Source organism: Triturus cristatus, chromosome 3_2, assembly GCF_964204655.1.
Source record: "Triturus cristatus chromosome 3_2, aTriCri1.1, whole genome shotgun sequence".
In the NCBI taxonomy this organism is placed as follows: Eukaryota; Metazoa; Chordata; class Amphibia; order Caudata; family Salamandridae; genus Triturus; species Triturus cristatus.
Genome location: NC_140584.1, coordinates 921,423,700 through 921,448,975, shown reverse-complemented (window position 1 = coordinate 921,448,975; position 25,276 = coordinate 921,423,700). Strand labels below are relative to the sequence as shown.

Genomic DNA, 25,276 nt, shown 5'->3' with positions numbered 1-25,276 from the left:
ATCCATATAGTACACTCCATTCTCTGCCTCTTGCGGGAAAACAATCTAACAATGGGGTTGATGCCCATGCGCAATATCCCCAAAGGAGGAGTCCCCTTTCCTCGTGACTAGGAAAGACTTCTTAGAAGAAAAACAACTTGCAAACATCTGGGCCCAACACTAGATGTCAGGTGTATGCAAAGCATCTGACTCTACAGCTCTACATTCCCGAGAACAGATCCTTACAGGGTAAGTAACATTCCTTTTCTTCCGTTACCTAGAGGGCAGCTATATCTTAACATTCAAAAAGCTCCTCAGCATTTCCTTGTTCAAAATTTCAGTCAACCCCCTCCATAGCTCACGAGATATTGAATTCCGTACCCGGTTCAAATTAGTACTACTGAGAACCCTACATGGATCGTACTACTTCAGGGTGTTACTCCAAAGGATAGGAAGGAGTGAATCTTCTCTTTGCCTGCAGGGGTGTGCACAGGAAGGTACATTCTAGCACAGTCTTTGGGGGTGCCAGTGATGCAGCTCTACTGGGTGCAGGTGGTGCAGAGAATGACTCGGGTACTGGATGCGACTGTCCCCTTGTACCTGAAATGGCTCTTTTTGTCTATAGCAGGGGAGGCTTTCTGGCTGAAATATTTAAAAAAATCTGTCTGCTGTTCGCAGCGGGGGTGGCTAAAAGCAATATTGCATGGGCCTGGGGCGCAGCGCACCACCCACAAGTCAAGGACTGGGAATCCGATTTGGACTGGTGCCAGCTGGCAGAGCAAGCTGTTTATCAAAGCAGGAGCTACCCCAGGAAGTGGGCAAAGGTGTGGGGTCCTTGGACTGCTTTTCGTGGGTGCTGAGCAAGGGGGGGTGGTGATGGGCTGGGACCGGGAAGGGGGACGCTGCATTTTCAATGTGTTACTGCCTGTCGACTGATGCTATCTATAGCCAAACAGGCTCTATTTCAAACATACAAATGTAGTAGTATGTGTGTATGTGTGGGTGAGCAGTTAGCCTTATCCAGGGGGTTGTTAAGCATTTATTGTATTTACTTAATCAAGTACGGATACACACACTCAGAGACAGAATCCAGACTAATGAGGTAATTATAAAAAAGATATTCTTATGCTTTATTTTAGAACCAAGCAGGACTTGGTCCAGGTGAGTAGTATATACTTTCAAAATGCGAGACTGTTCAAGGTAATTCAGTTGTGTTTGAAATTTCAATTGTTACAAGTTTGTATCACTTTTAAATGCAGTTTGTATCGTACAGTAAGTACTTTCAGTTTACTTTGGAGTTACTTTGGATTATTTTGAGTACTGAGGGTGGCTTAGATACCACACCTTAAGTTTTCTACATACAAGATATGTATGACTTTTTATGCTTTGCAATTTGAATTCACTTTTCCCCATATATTTACAGTTCTACTCTTACCTTTGAACAATTATAGGCCCAAAATCTTAAAACATGGGTTCCTATGGGATAAAAAAGCTTATCGGCTTTGGAGTTTAAGTACTAGACTTATTAGGGTGAGCTTTGGGGGTTAGGACCAGTTTTCTCCTCGGTCTAGAGGGGAACTCAAGTTGCACCACCAGCGGCACTGGGGTGGACGGGTGCAGAGTGCAGGGGACCAACGTTAGCCATTGAGCTTAGGAGGCCTTTGGTTAGGGACTGCTGACAAGCAGGCCACTCGACTGTGGGAGCCAACAACCAGCACAGGAGCTGCACCACAAGCGGCACTCGGGCGGCCAGGTGCAGGTTTCAAAACGGATGTCGGACCATGTGCTTTCCAATGGAGACCTTCGGTTTTGGAAAGATGTTGCACGCTTGGGTAGGGAGACTTCTTGAAGGCGACCACCGGCTGGAGAGGTAAGTTGGGATATTGGGGGATGCCTGAACACCGTTGGTTGGGCCACCAAAGGCCCTGTGTCGTCAGGTGCAGGGATGTCTTTTGGTGTTCAATCAATCAAGAACATTTATAAAGCGTGCTACTCACCCGCGAGGGTCTCAAGGCGCTAGGGGAGGGGGGGGCGCTACTACTCGAAGAGCCAGGTCTTGAGGTGCTTCCTGAAGGAGAGATGGTCCTAGGTCAGACGTAGGTGGGTGGGGAGGGAGTTCCATGTCTTGGCCGCCAGGTAGGAGAAGGACCTTTCTCCGGCGTTGGTTCTGCGAATCCGTGGGACGGTGGCGAGGGCGAGGCTGGCGGAGCGGAGCTGGTTGGTAGGTGTGTAGAACGTGAGGCGGGTGTTGAGGTATTCGGGGCCCATGTCGTGGAGAGCCTTGTGTGCGTGGGTGAGGAGTCTGAACGTGATCCTCTTGCTGACGGGGAGCCAGTGCAGGTCTCTTAGGTGAGCAGAGATGTGGCTGTGTCGGGGAATGTCCAGGATGAGGCGTGCCGATGCGTTCTGTATGCGCTGGAGTCTTTTCTGTAGTTTGGCGGTGGTCCCAGCGTATAGGGCGTTCCCGTAGTCCAGTCGGCTGGTGACGAGGGCCTGGGTGACCGTCTTCCTGGTTCCAGTGGGGATCCAGCGGAAGATCTTTCTGAGCATGCGGAGGGTGTTGAAGCAGGAGGAAGTAACGGCGTTGACTTGCTTGGTCATCGTGAGGGAGGAGTCAAGGATGAAGCCCAGGTTGCGCGCATGGTCTGTGGTCTTGGGGGTGGTGCCCAGGGCCAGGGGCCACCAGGAGTCGTCCCAGGCGGAGGGGGATGGTCCGAGGATGAGGACTTCCGTCTTGTCTGAGTTCAGTTTCAGACGGCTGAGCTTCATCCATTCTGCGACGTCTTTCATTCCTTCCTGGAGGCTGGCTCTGGCGGTGGCGGGGTCGTTGGTGAGGGAGAGGATCAGTTGGGTGTCGTCGGCGAAGGAGATGATGTTGAGGTTGTGTTTGCGTGCGATGGCTGTGAGGGGGCTCATGTAGATATTGAAGAGGGTAGGGCTGAGCGAGGATCCTTGGGGTACGCCGCAGATGATCTTGGTGGCTGCAGCGCGGAAGGGCGGGAGACGGACTCTCTGAGTTCTGTCGGAGAGAAAGGAGGTGATCCATTCCAGGGCCTTACCTTGGATCCCGGCGAGGTGGAGGCGGGTTGTCAGGGTGCGGTGGCAGACAGTGTCGAATGCGGCTGACAGGTCTAGGAGCATGAGGGCGGCAGTCTCACCGTTGTCAAGCAGGTTCCTGATGTCGTCGGTGGCTGCGATGAGGGCGATCTCGGTGCTTTGGTTTGCTCGGAATCCGGACTGTGATGGGTCGAGGGAGCTGTTTGACTCGAGGAAGGTGGTCAGCTGCTTGTTGACGGTTTTCTCGATGACTTTGGCGGGGAAAGGGAGGAGCGAGATGGGGCGGAAGTTTTTGAGGTCTGTGGGGTCCGCGGTGGGTTTCTTCAGGAGGGCGCTGATCTCCGCATGCTTCCAGCTCTCCGGGAATGTGGCGGATGCGAAGGAGTTGTTAATGATGTCCCAGAGTTGGGGTGCGATGATGGAGTCGGCTTGCGATGATGGAGTCTGCTTTGTTAAAGATGTGGTGTGGGCGGGGGTCGGCTGGGGAGCCGGAGTGGATGGTGTTGATCATGTGGGTGGTGTCATCCGTGCTGACGGGGTTCCAGGTGCAGAGGGTGGTGGTGGGGGGCGTTGGTTCGGTGGCTGGGTGCGTAGTCTGAGCTCTGAAGCTGTCGTGTATATCGGCGATCTTGCGGTGGAAGAACGTGGCGAGTGAGTCGCAGAGGTCTTGCGATGGCGTGATGTCGTTGTTACTGGCGCCGGGGTTGGAGAGCTCTTTGACGATGCTGAAGAGTTCCTTGCTGTTGTGGGCATTGTTGTCCAGTCGGTCTCTGAAAGATGTTTTTTTGGTGGTGCGGATCAGTTGGTGGTGTTTGCGGGTGGCGTTCTTGAGGGCTGTCATGTTTTCTGTTGATTGGTCGTGGCGCCAGACTTTTTCGAGGGTGCTGCAGGATTTCTTGGATTCCTTGAGATCGTCGGTGAACCATGAGGCTTTCTTGCTGTCGGGGTTGCTTGGAGTGTTTTTCAGTGGTGCAAGGGCGTCGGCGCATTTGGTGATCCACTGTGTGAGGTTGCGGGCTGCTTTGTTGGGGTCTGTAGTGTTGGTGGGTTGGTTTAGGCTCAGGGAGGTGGTGAGCTGGTCGGTGGTGATCTTACTCCAGCATCTGCGCGGAGCTTGTTGCGGGCGGTGGTGGGTCGTGGTTTTCCTGAAGTTGAAGTGGACGCAGCTGTGATCGGTCCAGTGAAGTCCGGTGGTGTGGCTGAAGGAGATGTGGTTGCTGGAGGAGAAGATGGGATCAAGCGTGTGGCCGGCGTGGTGGGTGGGGGTGTTGACCAGTTGCTTGAGTCCGAGGTTGGCGAGGTTGTGGTGTTGTTGTCCTTGCAGTTCTCCAGGTGGAAGTTGAGGTCCCCTAGGAGGATGTAGTCGGAGGAGACGAGGGCGAGCGGACTGATGCAGTCTGCAATGGCTTCGCAGAATTGTGTGCGTGGTCCTGGTTGTCTGTAGATGAGAGTACCTCTGAGGGTGGTCTTGGGGTCGGTGTGTATCTGGAAGTGAAGGAGCTCGGTGAGGGTGTCATCGGTGTTGGTCGTGATGCGGATGGTGTTTCTGTAGACAATGGCGATGCCGCCTCCGGTTCGGTTGACGTGGTCCCTCCGGGTGATCTTATAGCCGTCCGGGATGGCTATGGCGATGTCGGGCGCTAAGGAGGCGTGCATCCAGGTTTCCGTGAGGAAGACGACGTCCAGCGCTGTTGTGTCGAGGAGGTCCCAGAGTTCGACGGCGTGCTTGTGGCGGGCGCGGTGCAGGTTCGGAGGCAGGTGAATTTGCAGGCTTGGCAGCTGAAGGGTCCGTGGGTGCGCTTCGGGGTGGCTTGGTAGCAGTCGGGTGGTCGTCCGGTGTTGAGTGCGTTGAGGGCAGCGGGGTCGTATCTCAGTCGGGTGCGGCGGGGGCCAGGGGTTCTGGCGCTGGGCGCGGTCCGGGAGCGGACGGGCGCAGACGGACTTGCCTTAGGCACGCCTTCGGCGCGGCCTCCATATGAGGGGCTGTGGGAGGGAGGAGCAGCTGGGAGGCGGGAGCGGGGTGGCGAATGGGACAGCGGGGGGTGGGGCCGCGAATGGGACAGCGGGGGGCGGGGCCGCAGGGACCACAGGGATGCAGCGGCGGTAATGGACGAGAGGCAAGCGTGAAAAGGGGCACAGAGGGCAGCAACGAATAAAAGGGCACAAATGGCACAAAAGGCAGCAACGATAAAAGGGAAGGGACACAGAAACCAAAACGGGGTAGGGGGGCACAAAGGTCACAACAAAGGCAACAGTAAATGCGGCGAGGGATACAGAAGGCAGAAAACGGAATGCACAACAATGGCGAACCCACAGCAGGCAGGAGCAGGCGGTCCGACCAGCCAGTAGCGGGGGCAGCGTCACAGGAGGACCGTGTGGCGGCTGGGGGGCCGACCTACCTGAGGACAGGGTCAAAGGTCGCTGGGTTGGGTTTTTCCTACCAGCTCTGGTTGCTGTCGGGGGGGACCCTTCAGGTTGAGGCTACAGGCATCATCGGGAGTCTTGAGGGTGATCGGGGATCACCAGATCCCAGGTCAGGATCATTGGGGAGACCTCCTTGGGGTGTTGGGCCACTCGACGTAGGCCGTGGGTGTTTGGTGCAGAGTGGTATAGAATCCCGGAATCTGGATTCTGACGGTGAGACTTTGGTTGAGCAAATCCGGTGCTCACAGGAGGCAGTCTGTGGGAAGGTCGCAGGGCAGGTCCTCTGGGCTCTAAGGGTTGCTGGCTGCTGGACTCTCTGGGGTTCTTGCTGTAGTCAGGTTGTAGACAGGACAGGCCGGTAGGGCTAGGGCCAAGGTCATTGGTGTCCTCTTCTTCCTGGGTCAGTATGGCTTTTCGGTCCTTCTTCTTTCTTACCTCGAATCTGAGGAGCCAAGGTTCAGGGTCGCCCCTAAATACTAGATTTAGGGACATTAAAGCGGTGTGCAGGTCGGGACCAATACGTCCCTTCCTTGGGGTGGGTACACCCCCTATTATGCCACCCTCTAGTGGGAGCCTCTTCCTAATTGACTGAGTGCCCTCATCTTCAAGATGGAGGGGACTGATATGTGTTCTTCACCTCGCCTCCCCCACCTGAGGAGTATGGTTGGCATATGTGGGCACACCTCTCTTCCTAGCTTGGATTTCCTGCCAATTCTCCTGCCCATAGTCTGGGCAAGAACCGGTGGGAACCAGTTGCTGGGGGCAGCAAAAAGGCAAGGACAGCGTCCAAAGGCGGCAGGCCTTTGAAGCTTCCCTTTTCGTGGACTCAGCCCATCCTGGGGAAGGAGGCATGAGACCTCTGCCCAGAATGGGCTTTGTTTCTGGACCCTGAGAGCGGAGGCTCTCTACCCAGGGGTCCAGAAACCTGTCTGGTGGTAGCAGATGGCGGGCAGCCACTCAGGAACCACACCAAGGCTGGTCGATTTTCAGGAGGTATCTCTAAGATGCCCTCTGAGTGCTTTTAACATTAAATCCCACACTGGCATCAGTGTGGGTTTAATGTGCTGGGAAGTTTGCTACCGAACTTCCCAGTTTTTAGTAAAGCCATTATGGAGCTGTGGAGTTCGTAGTGACCAACTCCCAAACCATTCACAATTTATGGCTTCATTACACTTCTTCACCAGATCCCCGTTCTCAGTGTACATCCATGATATAAGAATAGGGTTCCTAGGATTGAGCACTATCGAAAAGCAAACAACTGAGTGACCATCATGGGACACAGGAAAAAAGGGGGGAAGGGCACAGCCATTTAGCTACTCGTTGTAAGAAGTTTTCATTCCTTTTGACTTGGTATTAAATTAAGGTTCCAAGGAGGCTTGGGCTAAATTTACAGGAGTGTATTCAGAAGGCATAGCCATTGTTAGTGATTAATGTAAACTCTAGTTTGGCATTCAGTTTTGTTCTAGAATGTGTACTGTTAAAACCTGTGAGTAATTGTTTGCTGGGACCTCTGGGCGGAAATTATGCTAAAGCACATAATGTAAAATGTCATGGTACATAACATTAAATTGGCAAATTTTGTGAGTTTTCTTCTCTTCTCCAAGCACTAGCTGAAACTGTGACATTGATAGTCTGGTCGCCTAGCTGTAGAACAGTGTGCAAAAGAAGGTGGTTATGCCAGAAGAGAATTCTTTCCACATCTTAGCCCTAGTACCCTTGTTGTAATTATAACATTTTATTAGCTTATTATGAATAAAGTCGTGGCTCATACATTATTCTACAGTAATAGAATGCAGTTTGTACAAATCACAAAAGGATAACACGTGTGTGTGTGTGTGTGTGTGTGTGTGTGTGTGTATATATATATATATATATGATATATAATGAGGTTGTATAAAACTCACAAGGTTAATGAACTTCCATTGCACAGCATCATGGCATTTAATATGCAGTAATCTGAAAATGCCACCACACCTGACCTCCGATGTTCTAGATGCTCACTAAATATTTTCCTACTTCTTTCCTATGAGGACACTGCTGTCTGGGAGGCCTTCTGTAGATAGAGGAGTATGATAGAGATGATTTCAGAGCAGGGTGATTAGGGGAGAGTATTCTTTGGAAGCAGGTTACAGTCTGAACTTAACGTGTAATGCTTCCCCAGACATGTTGAATGCTTTTTTTCTTTTTTTGCTCTTTCCAATCCCTTGACTTCCTCAGTAGTAACTATGTTAATAGACAGCATTTCTGGAAGCATTGAAATAATTGCATGTAATTTCATTATATTTAGAAGTTTTCTTCTGAGTTTGCAAACACTGGATTAAGTACCTGGTCGTATCCTATTTTCTTACTGTTGTATAGTAAATTGATTTGACCCTAACTTTCAGAAACATGTCTTCCAGGTATGAGTACAGAGTGGAAATGGTTCATCAGTGCTCAAATGACCCTTCAAAAAACATCATACGAGAATTTGCTTCTGATTTTGAGGTCGGCGAGTGCTGGGGGTACAACAGATTTTTCCGCCTGGACTTGCTTGCGAATGAGGGATATTTAAACAGACCGAATGATACCGTTGTTTTGAGGTAAGACCTAATTTATTGCTTTTTTCAAGCTCATGAATTTCATTACTTGTACCAACTTTAGGGTTGTGTGGTCACTTTTTGCGAAAATGTATCTTATTAATTATTGTGCATGAGGGATTTATTGTAACAAATGAGTCTAATACTTTGAATTGTCATGGTACTCAGACATTTAAAATGTTATTGTTGCAATTGATTATTTTTTCAACATAAGTAAAAATATGTGAAAATTGAGATATCCAATAATAGATTGTGCTGTTTTTTGTGTGAAAATGTTAAGATTAAGCTCATTTTTATAAAGCATTTTAATTATTTTTAAACTAATACTACAACAATTTTTATTAAAATAACTTTTCAAAGGTTCCAGGTGCGTTCACCTACCTTCTTTCAGAAATGTCGAGACCAGCACTGGTACATAAGTCAACTAGAGACTGCGCAGGCTACCTACATTCAACAAATAACCAACCTAAAAGAGGTAGGTTTAAGCACTTTGTGTGTATGCACTTGGTATTGCTTGGCCATTGAACTTGGTATCTGCATTATTCTTAGTTTTGAGTGGCTGGTACATATTACTGTTGTCACAATAATTAGACACTTTGCATAGATGGTTGTTGAGTGATGCAATCTCTCCAAGTTATACCGTTGATGACATAATGTGAGTCTAAAGTATAATAGAGGGATTGATGAGGACTCCACTCCAAATAATTTGCCTTTCTGGACTAGTTGAAAGCATTTCTCATGATTTTTATCTGGTTTTCAGAGAGCAATGTCATTGGCTAAGAGTGCTACCACTATCACCTCCTGTAGATACACTTTCTGTGCATACTCCTGGCATCTAGTGTTGGGACGGATATGTGTAAGTTGTTTTTCTTCAAAGAAGTGTTTCGAGGTAGTGTGACTCCTCTTCCTGGTAATTCTCATGGCCATCGGCTCCATTGTTAGATTCTTTTCTTTCCACCATCTGGTTTGGACATGGGTTCCATGCTCCAGATCGACACCAGTGCCTTGCTCTCTACAGTTTATGCAGATTCCTTACCTCCATCAGTATTGTTTTCCGACCGAGTCTCCACTACTTTTAGTCTTGGATCGGCTTTTGTTGCTTTGCTTGAGCGAGGTTTCGTTTGACCGTGGGCTTGCCTTTCGGGGCCTACCTACATCTTGGTCGTGTCTCTCCACCATGCCTCGATGGTGATGGAACAGACACCATTCAGATACTATCCTCGCTGCCACGCAAAATATCCTCAAAGCGACCTCTATCAAGTATTCAATTTGTGCCACTCGCCTGAGCAGAGCAAAGCCACATGTGGCACCTCCTGCTCGTTCTGTTCCAAGAAGACTCTTTGCAGCTGTCGAGCTCATCTACTAGTGTTGTCACGTAGGAGCGACGACGGCACTCCAGACCTATTCACTCCCAAGGACCTAGAGTGGGAGCATCTTCCACAACAGTCTGCTGTTGATGAAGAGACTTTCTCCCGTGAGGAAATCTCTGGTTCCAAGCTGGAAATCAAGGATCTTCTGCCAGCCCAGCGGTCTGTGAGCACAGTTCTCCCTTCACTTTGACACTGCTCTCAAGCTGAGCAACCTTTTACCAAAAGGCACACAGCCACATTGGAGCCTCAGAGTCAGACCTTCGGACCAACCTCATTTGGGCCATGGTCGACGCCAACAAACTCCTTTGGACTCTCCAAACAGCTCTGGTTCGACACAAAGAAAGACTCGAAGCTGGCTCCTCTGACGCCGGCACCGAGCTGACCTTTGGCACCGAGCAGACCTTCGGCACTGGCTAAATCTGCCTCTGTGCTGACCAAGACTCTCTGCTCTGAAACCGAAAGCGCTCTCGGAGATGAAACCTTTGGCATCGACCTCCAAGTCAGATGTCGGCATAAGCACTGTTGAAGCGATCCTTCACAGACTGCAAAAGGAGATCAATGCAAGGCAGAAACATCTAGTCATTTATCATCATACGGGCCAGATTCTTGCCTGCTTTCCGAGATCTACTGCTGCTCCAGCTTTCAAGCTCCGACTGTTCTACAAGGAATTCTTATATGTTCCAGTTCCAGCAAAACAGTGCAGAATGACAGATAGGGTGATCAGCCCTCTACCCCTCTCTCAACCTCGACTTCATCACCCACCAATGCTTCTCCAGAGGACCCCTTAATATCACACCTTGGGGGGGGGGGGAGCGGGTGTTCTTCTCACTTTGACATGGGTGGACATGGGGGCCTGACCTGTAACCTTTCCGTCCCTCACCTATGGACGATTCTGAATCATATCAGGAGTTAGTTAGTAGAGCAGCCCTGTTCCACAAGGTAGTTTCTCACACTGAGTCACTAGAGAAGGAATATCTATTTGAAACCATCTCCCCTACTCACCGCTCTACTCAGTATCTCCCCATGCTTAAGGGCGCGCTGCACCACGGACCCCACATCTTTAAGGATCCAGTCCGAGCCAGAGTCCTAACACTGAGGGTATATAGAAAAATATAAAGCTTCCCCTACTGACCCTCTTTATATTCATGGCCAACTCTCACCCGACCCTCTGGTAATCACTACTGTTCATAAACGGACCAACTCCCAGGCAAATGGGCATGCCCAACCCCTGGAAAAAGGTTAGCTGCGTAATCCGCCATCCAATGGCACATTGCCAATTCAATCGGCCTTCTCTCATGCTATGGCCGTGCCTACTGGGACGAAATGGAGGAGCTCCTCCAACAGCTCTCAGAGGGATACAGGAAGAGGGGACAGGAGGTGGTCTCCGAGTGCAAGCATATGTCTAATACTACCATTTGCTGTGCCTTAGATGCTACAGACATTGCTGGCAGGGGAGTTAATTCTAGCCTTCTTTTACACAGGTATACATGGCCCTGTATCTCTGGTTTCGAGCTGGAAGTTCAGAAGCACCTGCTGAATATACGTTTGATGGCAAGGACCTCTTTGCTCCACAAGTAGCCCAAATGTTAGAAAAAATTAACAGGGATACAGAGGCAGCTAAAGCAATAAGAGTACTTCAGACACCTGCTCCTCGCAGCTCCTTTCGCTGCACTTGCTATTGTGGAAGCTCGAAGACCGCCTCCCCTCAAGCCTCCACGTCATATTGTTGCACCCAGGGACAGCAATCCTCTCCCAGTGGGTACTTTAGAGGGTCAAACAGAGGCAATAATTCTGAAGGCAGAGGAAAGGGTGGCTCCTCCAAGGGAACTGCTACTGCCACCATCCCCTGACTTGCCACTTCTTCCCCCCCGATTACACCACACTGGTCGGGGGGCGCCTTCAAGGCTTTTTCCCCACATTGCAGTCCACCACCTCAGACCGGTGGATTTTGGATATTGTTTAACATGGTTGTTGCCTAGAGCTCACGTTCATGCCTCCTATCTTTCCACCTAGCGTGCGCACACACACACACACACACACACTCACTCACTCACTCACTCACTCACTCACTCCACCCCCCATCTCCAAAAGAGGTCATGCTCTTCTTAGCAAAGGGGTTATCGAAACGGCCCCCTACAATCAACCAGGTAGAGGAGTGTAAATAATCCCTGTACTTCTAAATACCCAAAAAGGACGGGTTCCTCAAACCTATTTTAGACCTCAGACCACTAAACGTCCTGGCAGAACATTTCCATATGGTCATGCTCCAGGATGTTATTCTTCTCTAGCAGAGGAACTTTGACTTCCCTCGACCTGATGGATGCTTATTTCCAAATACCAATACATTCTGATCATCGCCAATATCTCAGGTTTGTGGTGAGCGGCAAGCACTACCAATTCAAAGTAGTTCCCTGCAGGGTTACAACAGCGCCTTGGGTGTTTAACAAGTGCCTTGCAGTAGTAGCCGCACACCCGTGCAGACAGGTTGTCCACGCTTTTCCTTATCTGGTTGACTGTTTAATCAAAAGTTCCACTCACTAGCTTTGTCAAAAACATGCATAAATCATTATAGACCTGCTTCGCAGGTTAGGGTTTACCATCAACTACATCACATCTTACCTCCAATCCCTTCAGGTCTAACCCTACTTTTCGTCCAGGGGATACTCATCAGTAGTCATAAGCACTGAATAATCCCCACCTGCATACGGGAACTCGGAGCATATCCCAAAAATGCATATATATGTGCATGTTCAGGTAAAAAAGTACCTGCATATTTGCATGTATACATATATAAACATGTAGCCTATTATACTTCAAATAGGCTAATATGCCAAAATGACATGGGTTGTTCATTAGAAGAAAATAATCTCATATATAAATACTGTAACAGAGAACATACACCCCAATAGTGTTCCAACACAGCCCTTTATTTTCAGAGAAAAAGGCAAGTAATAGCAGGCAATTAGCCCATAGGCTGCATAGATGAAAAAACATTACAGTACTAAAAAAACTGGCACCCTGCCTTTAAGAATTCCATGAACCTTTAAAGCCTGCAGGAGCCCCTTGCTCCCATCATGCACCACAGGTGACAGTTAGGTCAGTTCTTTTTTCGGGCTCACTCAGTGAGGGTCCTGGAGCTTGAGTTCGTCGGTTTTTGATGGTTTATTACATGTTTATTCCACATTTTTGATTGCTGATAACTGGTTTCAGTTATTTTCTAACAAATGTCCTGCAGCCTCGGCAAGGTTCCCTGATGGGCACTTGGGCCAAACCTTTGTCTCGCCTGCCAGTAAATTGGCAAAGACCTGTCCCTGTTGATCCACCTTTAATGCATTGTTTCACACCTGAAGGTTTATTTGTCTAGGCTTCCCTAATGTTAATAATGTTAAGTTGCATTTATAAAGCGCTAATCACCAGATGTCCCTAAGGGCTACAGCATGGATCAGACAATCCAAAGTTCTTTCACGCAACTGAGCTCAACATGGAACAGCGCAAGCATGACCAAACGCCTCTGTGAACAGCATCGTCTTGAGTCTCCTCCGGAGCGGCAGTAGTCTGGCTTCCTTGTGCATACCATCCGGTAGCTTGTTCCAAATCTGGGGGATGGTAACTGAAAAAGCCCGGCCTCCTAAAGTAGCCCCATTAAAACGTGGGCATGCACGGAGGCTAGCCTGTGATGAACGAAGGTGACGTCCGGGCTCATAGGGCTGCAAGCGGTCTTTAATGTATTTGGGTGCTTCGCCCAACTGGGATTTATGTGCAATGCACAGACCCTTTGCTTGATGGGTAACCAAAGCAACTGTTGCAACAGGGGGGTGGCATGCGCTCTTCGAGGCAATTTATAGATCAGCCTCGCTGCGTCTTTCATGACCACTGGGAGTTTCCTCAAGAGTTTACCAGGAAGACCAATGTAGACTGCATTGCCGTAATCAAGGCGAGATAAGATTAATGCAGTCACCGCCGCCTGCATGGTAGCGTGTGACAATAAGATCGACAATTCCGGAGTTGTCGCATCAGTCCGATGCAGCTTCCCACTACAGCAGACACCTGGGTCTTTGGGGTCAGTCCAGTGTCCAGCCTAATGCCCAAACTGTTCACGGCTGGTACAGGTGTTGGAGTGTTGCCCAGCTCTTGGGGCCAAAACAGGCTGGACCAGGAGGAAACACCTGAGGTAAGAACCAGTACTTCGGTTTTGTCTAGGTTCACCTTCAGGGAATTAGAAGTCATCCAGTTCATGGTGTACCAGAGAATATTCTGGATGTTACGCTGTGAATCAGGGGAGTTATCAATACGCACTATTAACTGAGTGTCGTCCGCGTAGTTAAACACCTGACAATCTGCTTTTGCCAGAGCCTCAATCAGGGGTTGAAGGTAAATGTTAAAGAGCAAGTGGGACAGCGCCGAACCCTGCTGAACCCTCCAGCGAAGGTTACCCTGCCTGGACATGCAGTCTGCTAATTGGACCCTCTGAGATCGATCCTCCAAAAAGGAAGTGATCCACTGGAGGACCGTCCCAGTGACTCCCAGCTGCCGGACACGAGCGAGTAACTGCACATGGTTCATCTTATCAAAGACGGCTGAGAGATCAAGTAATATTAATGCTGAGGGGATCTTCTTATCGGCTGCGAGTCGCAGATCATCCAGCACCGAGAGCATCACTAGCTCTGTGCTGTTGTGAGCCCTAAACCCCGCTTGTCGATTATGTAGCAGTCGATGTTGTTCAACATAAGACTAGAGAACTCTAAGTTCATGTTGTTCAAGCACTTTAGCCAGGAACGGGAGTCGGGATATAGGGCGAACGTTTTTCAGATTCCTAATGGCTGCCCCAGCTTTTTTCAACAGTGGGATCACTATAGCTTCCTTGAATCTCTGTGGTACCGTTCCTGTTGTAAAAGAGAGATTTAATACGGACAACAACTCGGCCTCTACAAATGGGATGATCATTTTAAACACCTTCGGGGAACAGGGGTCCTCTGGTGATCCAGATTTCACTTTGGCCACAATGTAAGCTAAATCCTGTGGTTCAAGCACAGGGAACCAAGAGAGAGAGGTGCCCTGAGGATCAGGGGGGTCCTCCTCCGCTGGCAGGAGACAATGGGTGATGCGCGTATTATTGATATCCGAGATAATGTTTTCGACCTTAGTTAGGAAGAAGTCCTGTATTTTATCACAGTCGGCTTGATTGGTGACTCCGCTCCGCAAGTACAGTGAAAGTCTTTCTGCGTATCTCTTGCCTCGCTAATCCTGGCTTCATAGTGTGCGGACTTGGTTTTAATGAGGGAGGCTTTATAGAGAGCCAATTTTGCTTTATATATCTCTTTGGACTCTAGTTCGAGGGATTTCCGCCATAATCACCCATATTGACGGAGAACTTGTTTTTCCCCTCTGAGCTCTTGTGTGTACCTGGCACCCCTCTCACACTATGTATTATGCTTACCCTCTGGGCGGGAACTACATCGTCAATAGCTAGCATCAGCCAATGGGAAAATGCTTCATACTCTAAGTCCGGGTCCTTGGAAAAGGGTCTAGGGGCGAAGGTCCTATTCAGTGCGTCCCTCAGCTTGGCGTCTTCTAGCTTACGCCAGTTCCGTGTTACCCTCCACCCCGCATGCGCATGTTTAGGGTGGCTGTCTACCAGGAGTGAGAGGCTAACCAGGGAATGGTCAGACCAGCTGCACGGTGTGCAATCAGCGTGAAGTTTAGCTGAGGACATAGTCCAGATCAGGTCCAAGGTGTGACCCTTCTCATGTGTGGGAGACTCCACAATTTGATGCAATCCTAACGTAGTATGAGAAAGTGCCATCTTTCTTGCATGGTACTCCCCCACTTTTTGCTGAATTGCTGATGGACTTTGACTAAGTGTGCCCTGGGCTCCTGGCAATCAGGTACCCAGGGCCTGTGTTCTTTCCCTAAAACTGTAATGAAGCCTAAACCCAATTGGCATCTCTGGCCACATGTCAGCCCCTGGTAAATGGTACCCAGGGCCCTGTGACCAGAGAAGGCCCCTAAGGGCTGCAGCACTTATTGTAAAACACAGTGCCCTGGCATACCTCAGTCACCCCTCTAGCTGGGTGCACTATGCCAGTGGTGTGGGTACAGGTGCATGATCCCTGTACCCCTACAGCACCCAGGTCCATTCCTGGGCACTGTAAGTTTAGTGCTGCCATTAAGAGTATATGGTGCTGGGAGGTTGTCATTATGAACTCCACAACACCATAATGGCTACACTGAAGTCTGAGAAGTTTGGTATCAAACTTCTCAGCACATTAAACCCACACCGATTCCAGTGTGGGATTTAATGTAAAATGCACGACAGAGGGCAACTTAGAGTTGTCCCCTGAAACTAACCCACAACCTGTGTCCTGACTAAGAGGCTGCCTAGGATGCCACCCAGCAGAAAGGTTGCTGGCCCCCTGGGTAGAGAGCCATCTGCTCTCGTGGGCCTGCAACAATGCACATCCTGGGGCGAGGTGCCAAGCCTCCTCCCCCAGGATGGGCAGGGGAAGCTTCAAAGGCATGCCGCCTTTGTGAGCACTTGCTGTACTCAGCAACTGGTCCCCACCGGTTCTGACCCCCACTCTGGCGGGAAGACTGGCGGGAAAACCCAAGGGAGGAAAGGGGGTGTGCCAGCCTCTGCCAACCCCACCCCTCAGGTGGGGGAGGCGAGGTGAAGCACAACTCCAGGCTCTCGCCATCTTGAGGATGGGGAGCCCTACCCAATCAGGACGAGGCTCCTGCCCCCATCCCACTGGAGAGTGGCAGTATAGGGAATGTACCCACCCCAGGGAAGGGTCCCATTGGTCCCTGACCTTTCTCTACCTGTAACGCCCCTATATTTAGTATTTAGGGGCACCCTGAATCTTCCTTCCTCAGAACCCGATTCCGAAAACAAGAAGAAGAACAAGAAGAAAGACCTGCCGTGCAGCTGCTAACAAGAAGACCACACCAACTGACTTGGCCCCAGCCCTACAGGCCTGTCGACCCTCGAACCTGCTTCTGCTAAATCAATGCGTCTGTGGTCAGCAACCTCGAAAACCCCGGAGGACCTGACTCCCTTGCTCATCTAAAGACTGGGACTCCCACGAGCAGTGGTTCTGCTCAAACAGCAACAACCCCTGATGCCAGCCAGGAACCGCAAATCCAGCACACTCTGCTCCCGCCGAGTCCGGCTTGTGCCTGAGTGAACAAAGACCACGAGAACGTCCCCCCCGGCGACTGTGACCAAGAATCCAGCACCCAAGGATCCTCCTCGACGCTCCTGACGACGCCTGCAGCCTCACAACCAGGGACCCCCCCAACCGCGACCAGCAGAGGGTAAGATTTCCCGACGCCAAAAGACACCCCTGCACCCGGCGCTCTGCGGCCCCCGATGCCTACCTAACCTACAGCTTCCAAACTTACGTCTCGAAGTGGTGGTCGCACCTGAAGAATCTCCGTCCCCGAGCTTGCAGCCTTTGTTCATCTTGCAGCTTTTCCATTGAAATACATTGGGTGTCCGACGGCCCAAAAGCACCCTGCACCCAGCCGCCCGAGTGCCCCTGGAAGTGCAGCATCTGTTCTATTCTACTTCCCCACTTGCCCTGTGTAAGTGACCTGGAGCTGAGCTCCCACAGCTGCGTTGCCTGCCTGCTAGCAGCCACCAACCAAAGGCCCCCTGTCCGCAATAGACTAACATTGGGCCTACTCTCTCTGCACCCGGCTGCCCCTGTGCCGCTTAGGGTGTAACAACTGTACCTACCTGACCCTGGGAAACCCCTGAGTTTATCCCCAGAACCTTAACTCTGCCAGTCGAGTACTTACCTGAAAGCCGATAACTTACATTTTCTCCATAGGTTAACATTGACTGGTTTTCACTTGGAATTTCTTCTCTCGAGTTTTGAAACTTTAAAATATTCACTAAAAATCACCCGATCAACAAAAACAAAATTACTCACATGTTACCAGGAGAGATCCCAGTGCTGGATCTTTGTGGCCAGCACTGACCCTAAAAAGTTATTACAACTGTGATTTTCCGATAACCAAACTTTCCTCCATAGGATAACATTGCCTGGCTTTTGCCAGAAATTCTTCTTTGAAACATACAGATATTCTTTAAAAATCGTCTGTGTAACAAAAACGATTTCTTTCAACTGTTTACAGGGGATGCACCAGGGCTGAATCCAGGATCCAGCCCTTAGTAAGAAAAACCTATGCAAAGTAATTGATATTGCATTTACTTGAAGATTCCCATTGAGCTCAATGTTCTAATTGTGTTTAACTTGTGTTGCTTGTTGCAACAACTGTAACTATTGCATTTAAAAGTCTATTGCTATTTGAAAGTATTCGACTAGAGCATCTCATTCTGAGAAAGTATTTTTATACCTACTTGTGGTTCTAAAATAAAACAATATATTTTTATATACAAAACCATTGGCCTAGAGTTCAGTTCTTGAGTGTGTGAGACCATTTGCTGACTGAGTGTGTACAACAAATGCATTACACTGTCCTCTGATACTGTCTTACTACTCGACCAAGCTACCACTTTAGAGAGTAAGGTTATATTTAACTTTAACCTCTGCCAAACCTCTGGGGACTGTTGGACTCTGTACACACTGTACCTTACCTTGGTGCAGTATATACAGAGCCACTTTCTTACACGTAGTCATAGCATCGTCAAACTTACAGGATGCACCATCTCTAGGAGTCAAATCCCAGTGATAATTAAAATCCCCAAGGACCAGGATTTGTTGGTATCTTGAGCAGAGGTCGCTCATCACTTCGTAAAACAGGACATTTAATAGGGGGGTGGGCCGGGGAGGACGGTAAGCCACTACCACTATCGGGCAAGAAGAAGTGAGTCCGAACTTGATCCCCAAAACTTCTGCCCCATCCAGACTCTCCTCTACTATTCTCTCGGTGGCAAATGTCCTACTACTGAGAATCGCAACACCCCACCTCTTTTGTTGCCCTGCCGATTGTAAGTCCAAGCATTATACTCAGGGGGAAGGGAGGCCTGATAGGTAATCAAAGCTCATGTAGCCATTTGGAAAGAGGATTTTTCCTCTACTAATCTCTCCTTTCATTCTGTTAATGCCAGCTGCTCCTGGGAATAGACTTGCATGCAGTAGGGTGGGGTGTGGTACCTAGAATGTCTTGACATGAGCATTAGTTCTTCGACCAGGCTGCCGCTTTAGGAGGATCTTCTTTAACAGCAACAGGGCAAGGTCCAGCAACCGGCCAGCACAATCTACACCTTTACGCTTGGAGATTAAGCAGCAACAGTTGACTGTTCTCGTCCTACTTCCTGAAGTAGTGAATATAATTCTAGTGGCCAGGTGTCCATCTACGAAAACTGTTACATTAGAAGGCTGTGGCCTGGTGTAAATTTTGTAAAACTTACCCATTGCAGACAAATTGCTCTATGTTTACCCCAGCAAGAACTTGCCATGGGCAATGTTAGAGGTTATTTGCCCTTTTTACGTATACTGGACCATCCGGTATCTTATTTAAAACATGCTAAACGACATAGGGAGGGTACAGATGCAAAAACTTCAAAGGCCGAAAGCAGGTCAGCTACACCAACACTAGAGGAATGGTGAGATCTGGCTAGACTGAAACTGGTACAGAGCCGATAGCTTTGGTGTCTGTGCAGCAAAACTAGTTGTACTGTTAGCAGAATGTGACCCTGATTACTACAGATTGCTCCTTTGGTCTACTCCTTGAAACTGAGGTTGACACAGTCTGCTTCATATAGGTGTTGATGCAGGCCCTGATGAAGTTTTTGGAAAAAGCTTAAGCCATTTTACGGTCTGTTCGACAAAGGGATTACACTTATCTAAAGAAAAGTGAATTCCCATCTCTGTGTGAGTCTCATTCCAGAGATTTCATAGGTTCTTTGCCTCTGATTTGAATGCTGTTACCTTCTGCTGACCCATAGATTATTCATTTTAGAATATCCCACAGGCGCCAGACTTGCAGTGCTCCCATGTGCCTCTAGTTGGCGTTTTGTGTCCCAACACTGACTCCATTGACCCCGGAAGTGACAGAAGATTAGCAAACAAGCGCCACCACTGCACACTGTCAGCCGTTCCTTTCTTTCCATACCTTTTCATACAGATCTGTTGCTCCACTCCCCACAACTTAAAAAAAACCTTTCCACATTGGGCCTGGAATGGTGTCCCCACCAAAAATGTCTGGATTTCAGCTGTGCTGCATGAAGCGATATCGGTCATGGACCTAGCAAACACAACACGATGATGGAGCGAGTGCTGAAACTTTTCAACCACTCGCCCCCAGTCAAAAGATCTGGGTTTAATCCATCATTCTTTTGCTCACCATGTCACCCCAATTCGGACCTAGCCATTTGCAAGTCAGTCTTGACCCTGTTGCTCATGAGAACAGTCCAGCCTGAACTGCCAAGCCAGGTCCTCCCTGGGCTGGAAACAAGCATCCTGGGATCGGTTTCGGGGTTTCACCCCTCATCAGCCAGGCTAGCTTGATTCCAGTGACACAGCGAGCAAGGGACCCACGTCTGGGCATACCCTTAGCTACTTAAGGCGAACATAGCAAACACAACAAGATGATGGACGGAGTGCTGACACTTTTTAACCTCTCACCGATAGTCAGGAGATCTGGGTTTAATCCATCATGCTTTTGCTCATTATGCCGCCCCAGTTTGTGTATTTTTTTTTTTTTTTCAAAAAAAAAAAAACTTCAGCACGGCTGGTTCGGAGAGGTACTCCGCCCTGGCGAGGGCGCCGTGAAGACGCCGCAAGTTAAGAGCGGTGTTACGATGAGGGATGAAGCCGCATTGATCAGGATGAATCAGATCGCAGATGACGCTCAACAAACGATTGGCAAGGACTTTAGCCAGGATTTTAGGCTCTGCGTTTAGCAGTGAAATAGGCCTGTAGGAGGCACAGCGGTCACGTGGCTTACCGTCCTTGGGGATCACGACTATCGTAGCCAGACGCTGGTCGTCAGGAAGGGAACCCGCCTCAAGGGACTCCTGAAACATACGACGGAGGAAGGGCGCGAGTTTATCCGGGCGCAACTTGTATAGTTCAATCGGCAGACCGTTGGGACCCATCGCCTTGCCCGAACGAAGGGACCGAATCGCAGTTGCTATTTCATCTACAGACAAGGGGGCGTCCAGCTGCTCACGGTCTTCGACGGACAGGCAGGGCAAAGCAATATCCCTCAGCAGAAGGCAAAAGTCTTCTTCATCCCTATCAGTCACCGGGGAGTACACGGCCCGGAGGTGGTCAGCGAAACATTCCACAATCTCACCAGGCTCAGTCACACACACTCCATCCGAGACACGCAGCTCCGGGACCACACGATTCACTCTCTCCTTCTTATCCAGCCACGCAATCAACTTTCCCGCCTTGTCCCCGGCATCATACAATCGTCCCTGCTGCTCCCTGTACATCGTTTTGGCAGCGTCAGTGACAAGAGACCTGTATTCAAACTGTTTCAGGCTGAGGGCATGGAGCCCGGCCGGAGTGACACCCGTCTCCAAGGCCGACTCCAGCCCCGAGATGTCAGTCTCCAACTTCACCACTGCCTCACTCTTGAGCTTCTTAGCCACCACTATCTGGGAGAGGGCGTGTACGCGGATTACGGTTTTAAAGGCTTCCCACAGGGACATTGCGGACGACACCGACCCCTCGTTTTCAAGGAAGTATTGGTCCATAGCCTTAACCAGGCTGTCGCGAGTCGTGGGGTCTCGCAGGTACCACGGGTTAATGGGAGCAATCCGCCCTGCAGACCGCGACCCGGTGTCAAAGAGCAGCCACAGCGGGGAATGATCGGAGATACCCCGCGCCAGGTGTCTAACCTCTCGAATCCGACCAGTCTGCGCCGCGGGCATAAGGAAGTAGTCTAACCTAGAAAGACTCCCATGCGCCCCAGAGTGAAAGGTGTACTGAAATTGGGTCGGATGCATTAATCTCCAACTATCTACCAGGCCGAAGGTCTCCAACAGTCCACCAAGCCATGCCTGGGCAGCGGGGAGGGCCCTGGGTGGGTGACGATCCAGGTCACCCGAGACCACCGAATTAAAGTCCCCGCCCATAAGCAAAAGACTATCCGGAAGTTCTAGCAGCATTCGACCCAAGTCCGCGAAGGTGGAGTTCTGGAGGCCCGGGGGGACGTAAACTGAGACCAGGGAAAGGGGCTGCCCCTCCCACCTCCCAGTCAGACACACATAGCGCCCTCTGTCATCCGAGACTACCCTAGTGATATCCAACGGAAGTGAGGATCGCAGGAGAATGCCCACCCCCCTGGAGCCGGTTGTGAAACCAGAATGGGCCACGAGGCGGTATCCCCCCCTGTTCATTGCATGACAAACATTACCAACCAGATGCGTCTCCTGGATAAACACCACATCAGGAGTCAGACGACGCAAATACTGCAGTACTACACCCCGTTTGATATGGTCCCCCAACCCATTGACGTTCCACGACATCAGCCTCAACCCGTCCCCCCCCCATCCCCTCCAATAGATCAAAGGCCCCCCAGTCAGTAGCACAGTTCCCGAATCTGGACAAAAATCAATACCTCGCCATGCAAACAAAAAACACACAGCAAAACAACCCCTCCTTCACCCCAACCCCCCCCCAAATCCAACTCCCCCCTCCCCCCACCCTGCACCCCTGCGGGCCAAAAAACCCCCCCAACTTGCAGTGTGCCTGTCGCCCTACTAACCCCATTCTACGAAAAGACCCCGGAGGAGGAAAGGGACCCGTCCCCGCCCGCCCCCCACACAGGTCCTAGTGAGACAAAATGAACAAAAGAAATAAAACCCAGCTGAACAGTGCAAAATGGCAAAATCAAGGACCAAAAGTCACTCCAAAGGGGACCCGCCACCTTCGGCGCCTGCAGAGGGCCCGGGACGGCCACCTTTGTCCGGCAGCGAGTCCAGCCAGTCACTCACGGCCACAGGAGAGTCAAAAAAGGCAGTCCGATCCTCATGTTCCACTCGGAGTTTTGCAGGGTAGAGCATAGAGTACTTTAGGCCCAGTTCACGGAGACGACGCTTCACTCCCTGGAATCCCATCCGCTGTTTCTGGACAAGTTGGGTAAAGTCCGGATAAAAGTTAATGGATGAGTTGTCATGACGAACCGGGCCGTGGACCCGTGAGGCCTGCAGAATAGCTTCTCGATCTCTATAGTGGAACAGTTTGGCCACGATAGGCCTCGGGGGGGCCCCCGGCCGCGGCCGACCGCCCGGAACTCGATGGGCCCGCTCCACGGCAAAGAACTTACTTAGGCCTGCAGGGGCCAACTGTTGGAGGATGAGTTCTTCGACCAGGAGGTCAACCGGGCGGCTGTCGGAGGACTCCGGTACGCCTATTACACGGATGTTGTTGCGTCGGGCCCGTCCCTCGAAGTCCTCCAGCCGCCGGGCCATCTGATCGTTGACCACCTTGATGTCACCAAGCGCGGCCTGCAGGTCCGACACATCCGCACCAAGGGTGGAGGTCCGCGCATCGAGAGCCTGAACCCTCTCGTTAGTTTTGGAGAGATCTGCCCGAATTAAGGTGACATCGATTGCCACCGTGTCGATTTTACGGGCCAGGGCCTCGTATTGCGTGGCGATGGTTTCCCTGATGCCATCAATGGCGCCCATGATGTCCTGCAGGGAAAGCTCCGGAGAGACGGTCGTGCCACCACCGGCGGCGTCCGGGGGGGGGGGGCCGGTCGCTCCAGGGGACCCTCTGCCCAGAGTGTAGCGGTCCATGTTGTTGACCTGGACCGGTCTCCCGCGGAGGGAGGCCTTAGTCTTACGCCCCTCGGGGCCCCCCTTGCCCCCCATGTGGTCACGGACACCGAAGGGGACCGCCGATCAAGGGTCGTAGGGGCACCGGCACCGCAGACCAGCGCCTCACCAGAGACCACAATATAGCGGTGCGGGGGGACCCAAGGCGATGGGCACACTAGTGGCAGGTGGAGACAAAGCCTCGCGCAGAGGCCAAGGAAACACCCCGCCACAGCAAGTGCGTTCGCCGGCCAGCCCCCTGAAGTCCGAAAGTGAAACCGAAAGTGGTAGAGCGGCCACTGGCACCGCACTGCAGCCGCTGTTGTTCAATTACGACACGGCTCCACGGTTCACCTTCGCCCCGGGCACCTCCGTCGGGTGGGTCCCAAAAGTTCGAACAACGACAACTCAGGATTCCCAGGTCCGATTCGAGTTCTGAAAAGAGATACGTGCTCAGCCTGTCGTCATCTGCCAGATTCCATAAACCACATCAGGATATTCTCAGGATAAATTCCGAGGAGCAGCAAGGGTCCGGGGAGCCCTGTGCTCACGCTACCATCTTGGATGCGCGCTAGGCTCCTCCCCCGCCGCCCCAGTTTGGACCTAGCCATATGCAAATCAGCTTTGACTCTGTTTCTCATGGAAACAGTCCAGCCTGAACTGTCAAGTCAGGTCCTCCATGGACCGGAAACCAGCATCCTGGGACCCGTTTTGGGGTTTCACTCCTTCCAAGGTGTACCTGTGGTGCTTGGCCTCGGGACACATCTCTAAGTTGTGTGGTAAGTACACCCTCATGCATCAGAAAGAGATTCTTGGCTCTGAGTTGAATTTGTATGTCGACAAACCCAAGAGGAAGTTATGGTGTTCACATAGATCCCATAGGAAATTCTGGGTATTGTCTCATTCCTAGGGCTGTTCTTGTTACCTTTCCAAGTTTGCTCAATGTTGTAAGTGAAGTCCAAGTCCAAATGCAAGCTTAAAAAAAGCTTCCCAGACCATTGTCGACCCCGCAGCAGATTGATGCCTTCAAAAACGGTATGCTGGAAATATTCAGCTTTTGACTCAGTCTAGCACATCTTCAGCCCCATGGACCTGAAGTAGCCTCCAATATATTTACCTCGGCTGGTCCCTCACCTGCACAATTTGTCCCTTCTAAAACCATTACTGGGCCGTACAGACTTCCATTCTGGCCCTGAGCTCCACACTGGTCACGACACCTGGTGTATCATCTGATGCAAATTACATTTCGTACCCTGAACTGTTGTCGGTTCAAGCTTGACTGATGTTGTGCTATAAGATTACATAAGTGCAACCAGTTGTCATGTGTCTAGACTTTAGCCACCTGCCTTGACTGCCCGCAAGCTCAGTGCCCTTCCCTGATACAGAGTTTGGCTCATTACAGGTACTACCAATGAATGAAGGGCCTTGTTTGCAATGCCCAAGGTGAGTGTTTTGGCTTCCGGGCCCGATTCGTTTCACCTGAGGACTCTCGCTTTGTTTGGAGCACCACGTTGACTCGTACCGCATCAGTCTCGATTTAATCTGATCTCAAGCAATAATTCCGAAGATTTTGTTTAGAAGCTCTTAACTCATCCCTTCAAGCCTCGTCATTTAAGAATCGGCCATCTAATTATCCCGCACCCAGAGTTCTCTTAGCAAGAGATCTGTAACCGACCCTGAGAGCGTGTATTTTCCCTTCAGATCTATTTCAAGCTATTGGCTTGAGTGAATGCATCTTACCTGTGTTATTCGCTTCACGTGACTTCACAGGTCCCAGTCCTAAACCATACATTGACTCTTGGTTTCTGCTCGCCCTGAGGAAGGTGGCACCTATATTTCGGTGCATTCACCGAAACGCGCGTCGGCGCAAACATGAGGCCCACCTAAACCTTGTTTTGCCTTAAATTGTGGACATTTGTTAGCCAACATAATGTTGAACATTCATTGAATTATGTTAACACTTTGAATTTTTTGTAAGGTTTATATCCTCTACATGTGATTGTGCGAATTCAGCATTTATGTCTTAGAATGAATCTGGTTTGAGTGTGTTTGTTAGTGTGTGTTTGAATTTGTCTGGGACCCCGAAAAGCATGCTCTCTGTTATTTGAAAATTCTTTATGCACTGAATT

General features: G+C 50.3%; 1 protein-coding gene across 3 annotated transcripts in view; it reads left to right on the top strand.

Annotated features, from left to right (window-relative positions):
- The window catches only part of TRIM37 (tripartite motif containing 37), a 1,106,152-nt gene that overhangs the window by 470,868 nt on the left and 610,008 nt on the right, over positions 1 to 25,276 (top strand). For all 3 annotated transcript variants that reach the window (XM_085649381.1, XM_085649379.1, XM_085649380.1), the window contains exons 13-14: positions 7,860 to 8,039; positions 8,397 to 8,511. In XM_085649381.1, coding sequence (XP_085505507.1) covers positions 7,860 to 8,039; positions 8,397 to 8,511 — 295 coding nt within the window. The remainder of the gene's footprint in view (positions 1 to 7,859; positions 8,040 to 8,396; positions 8,512 to 25,276) is intronic.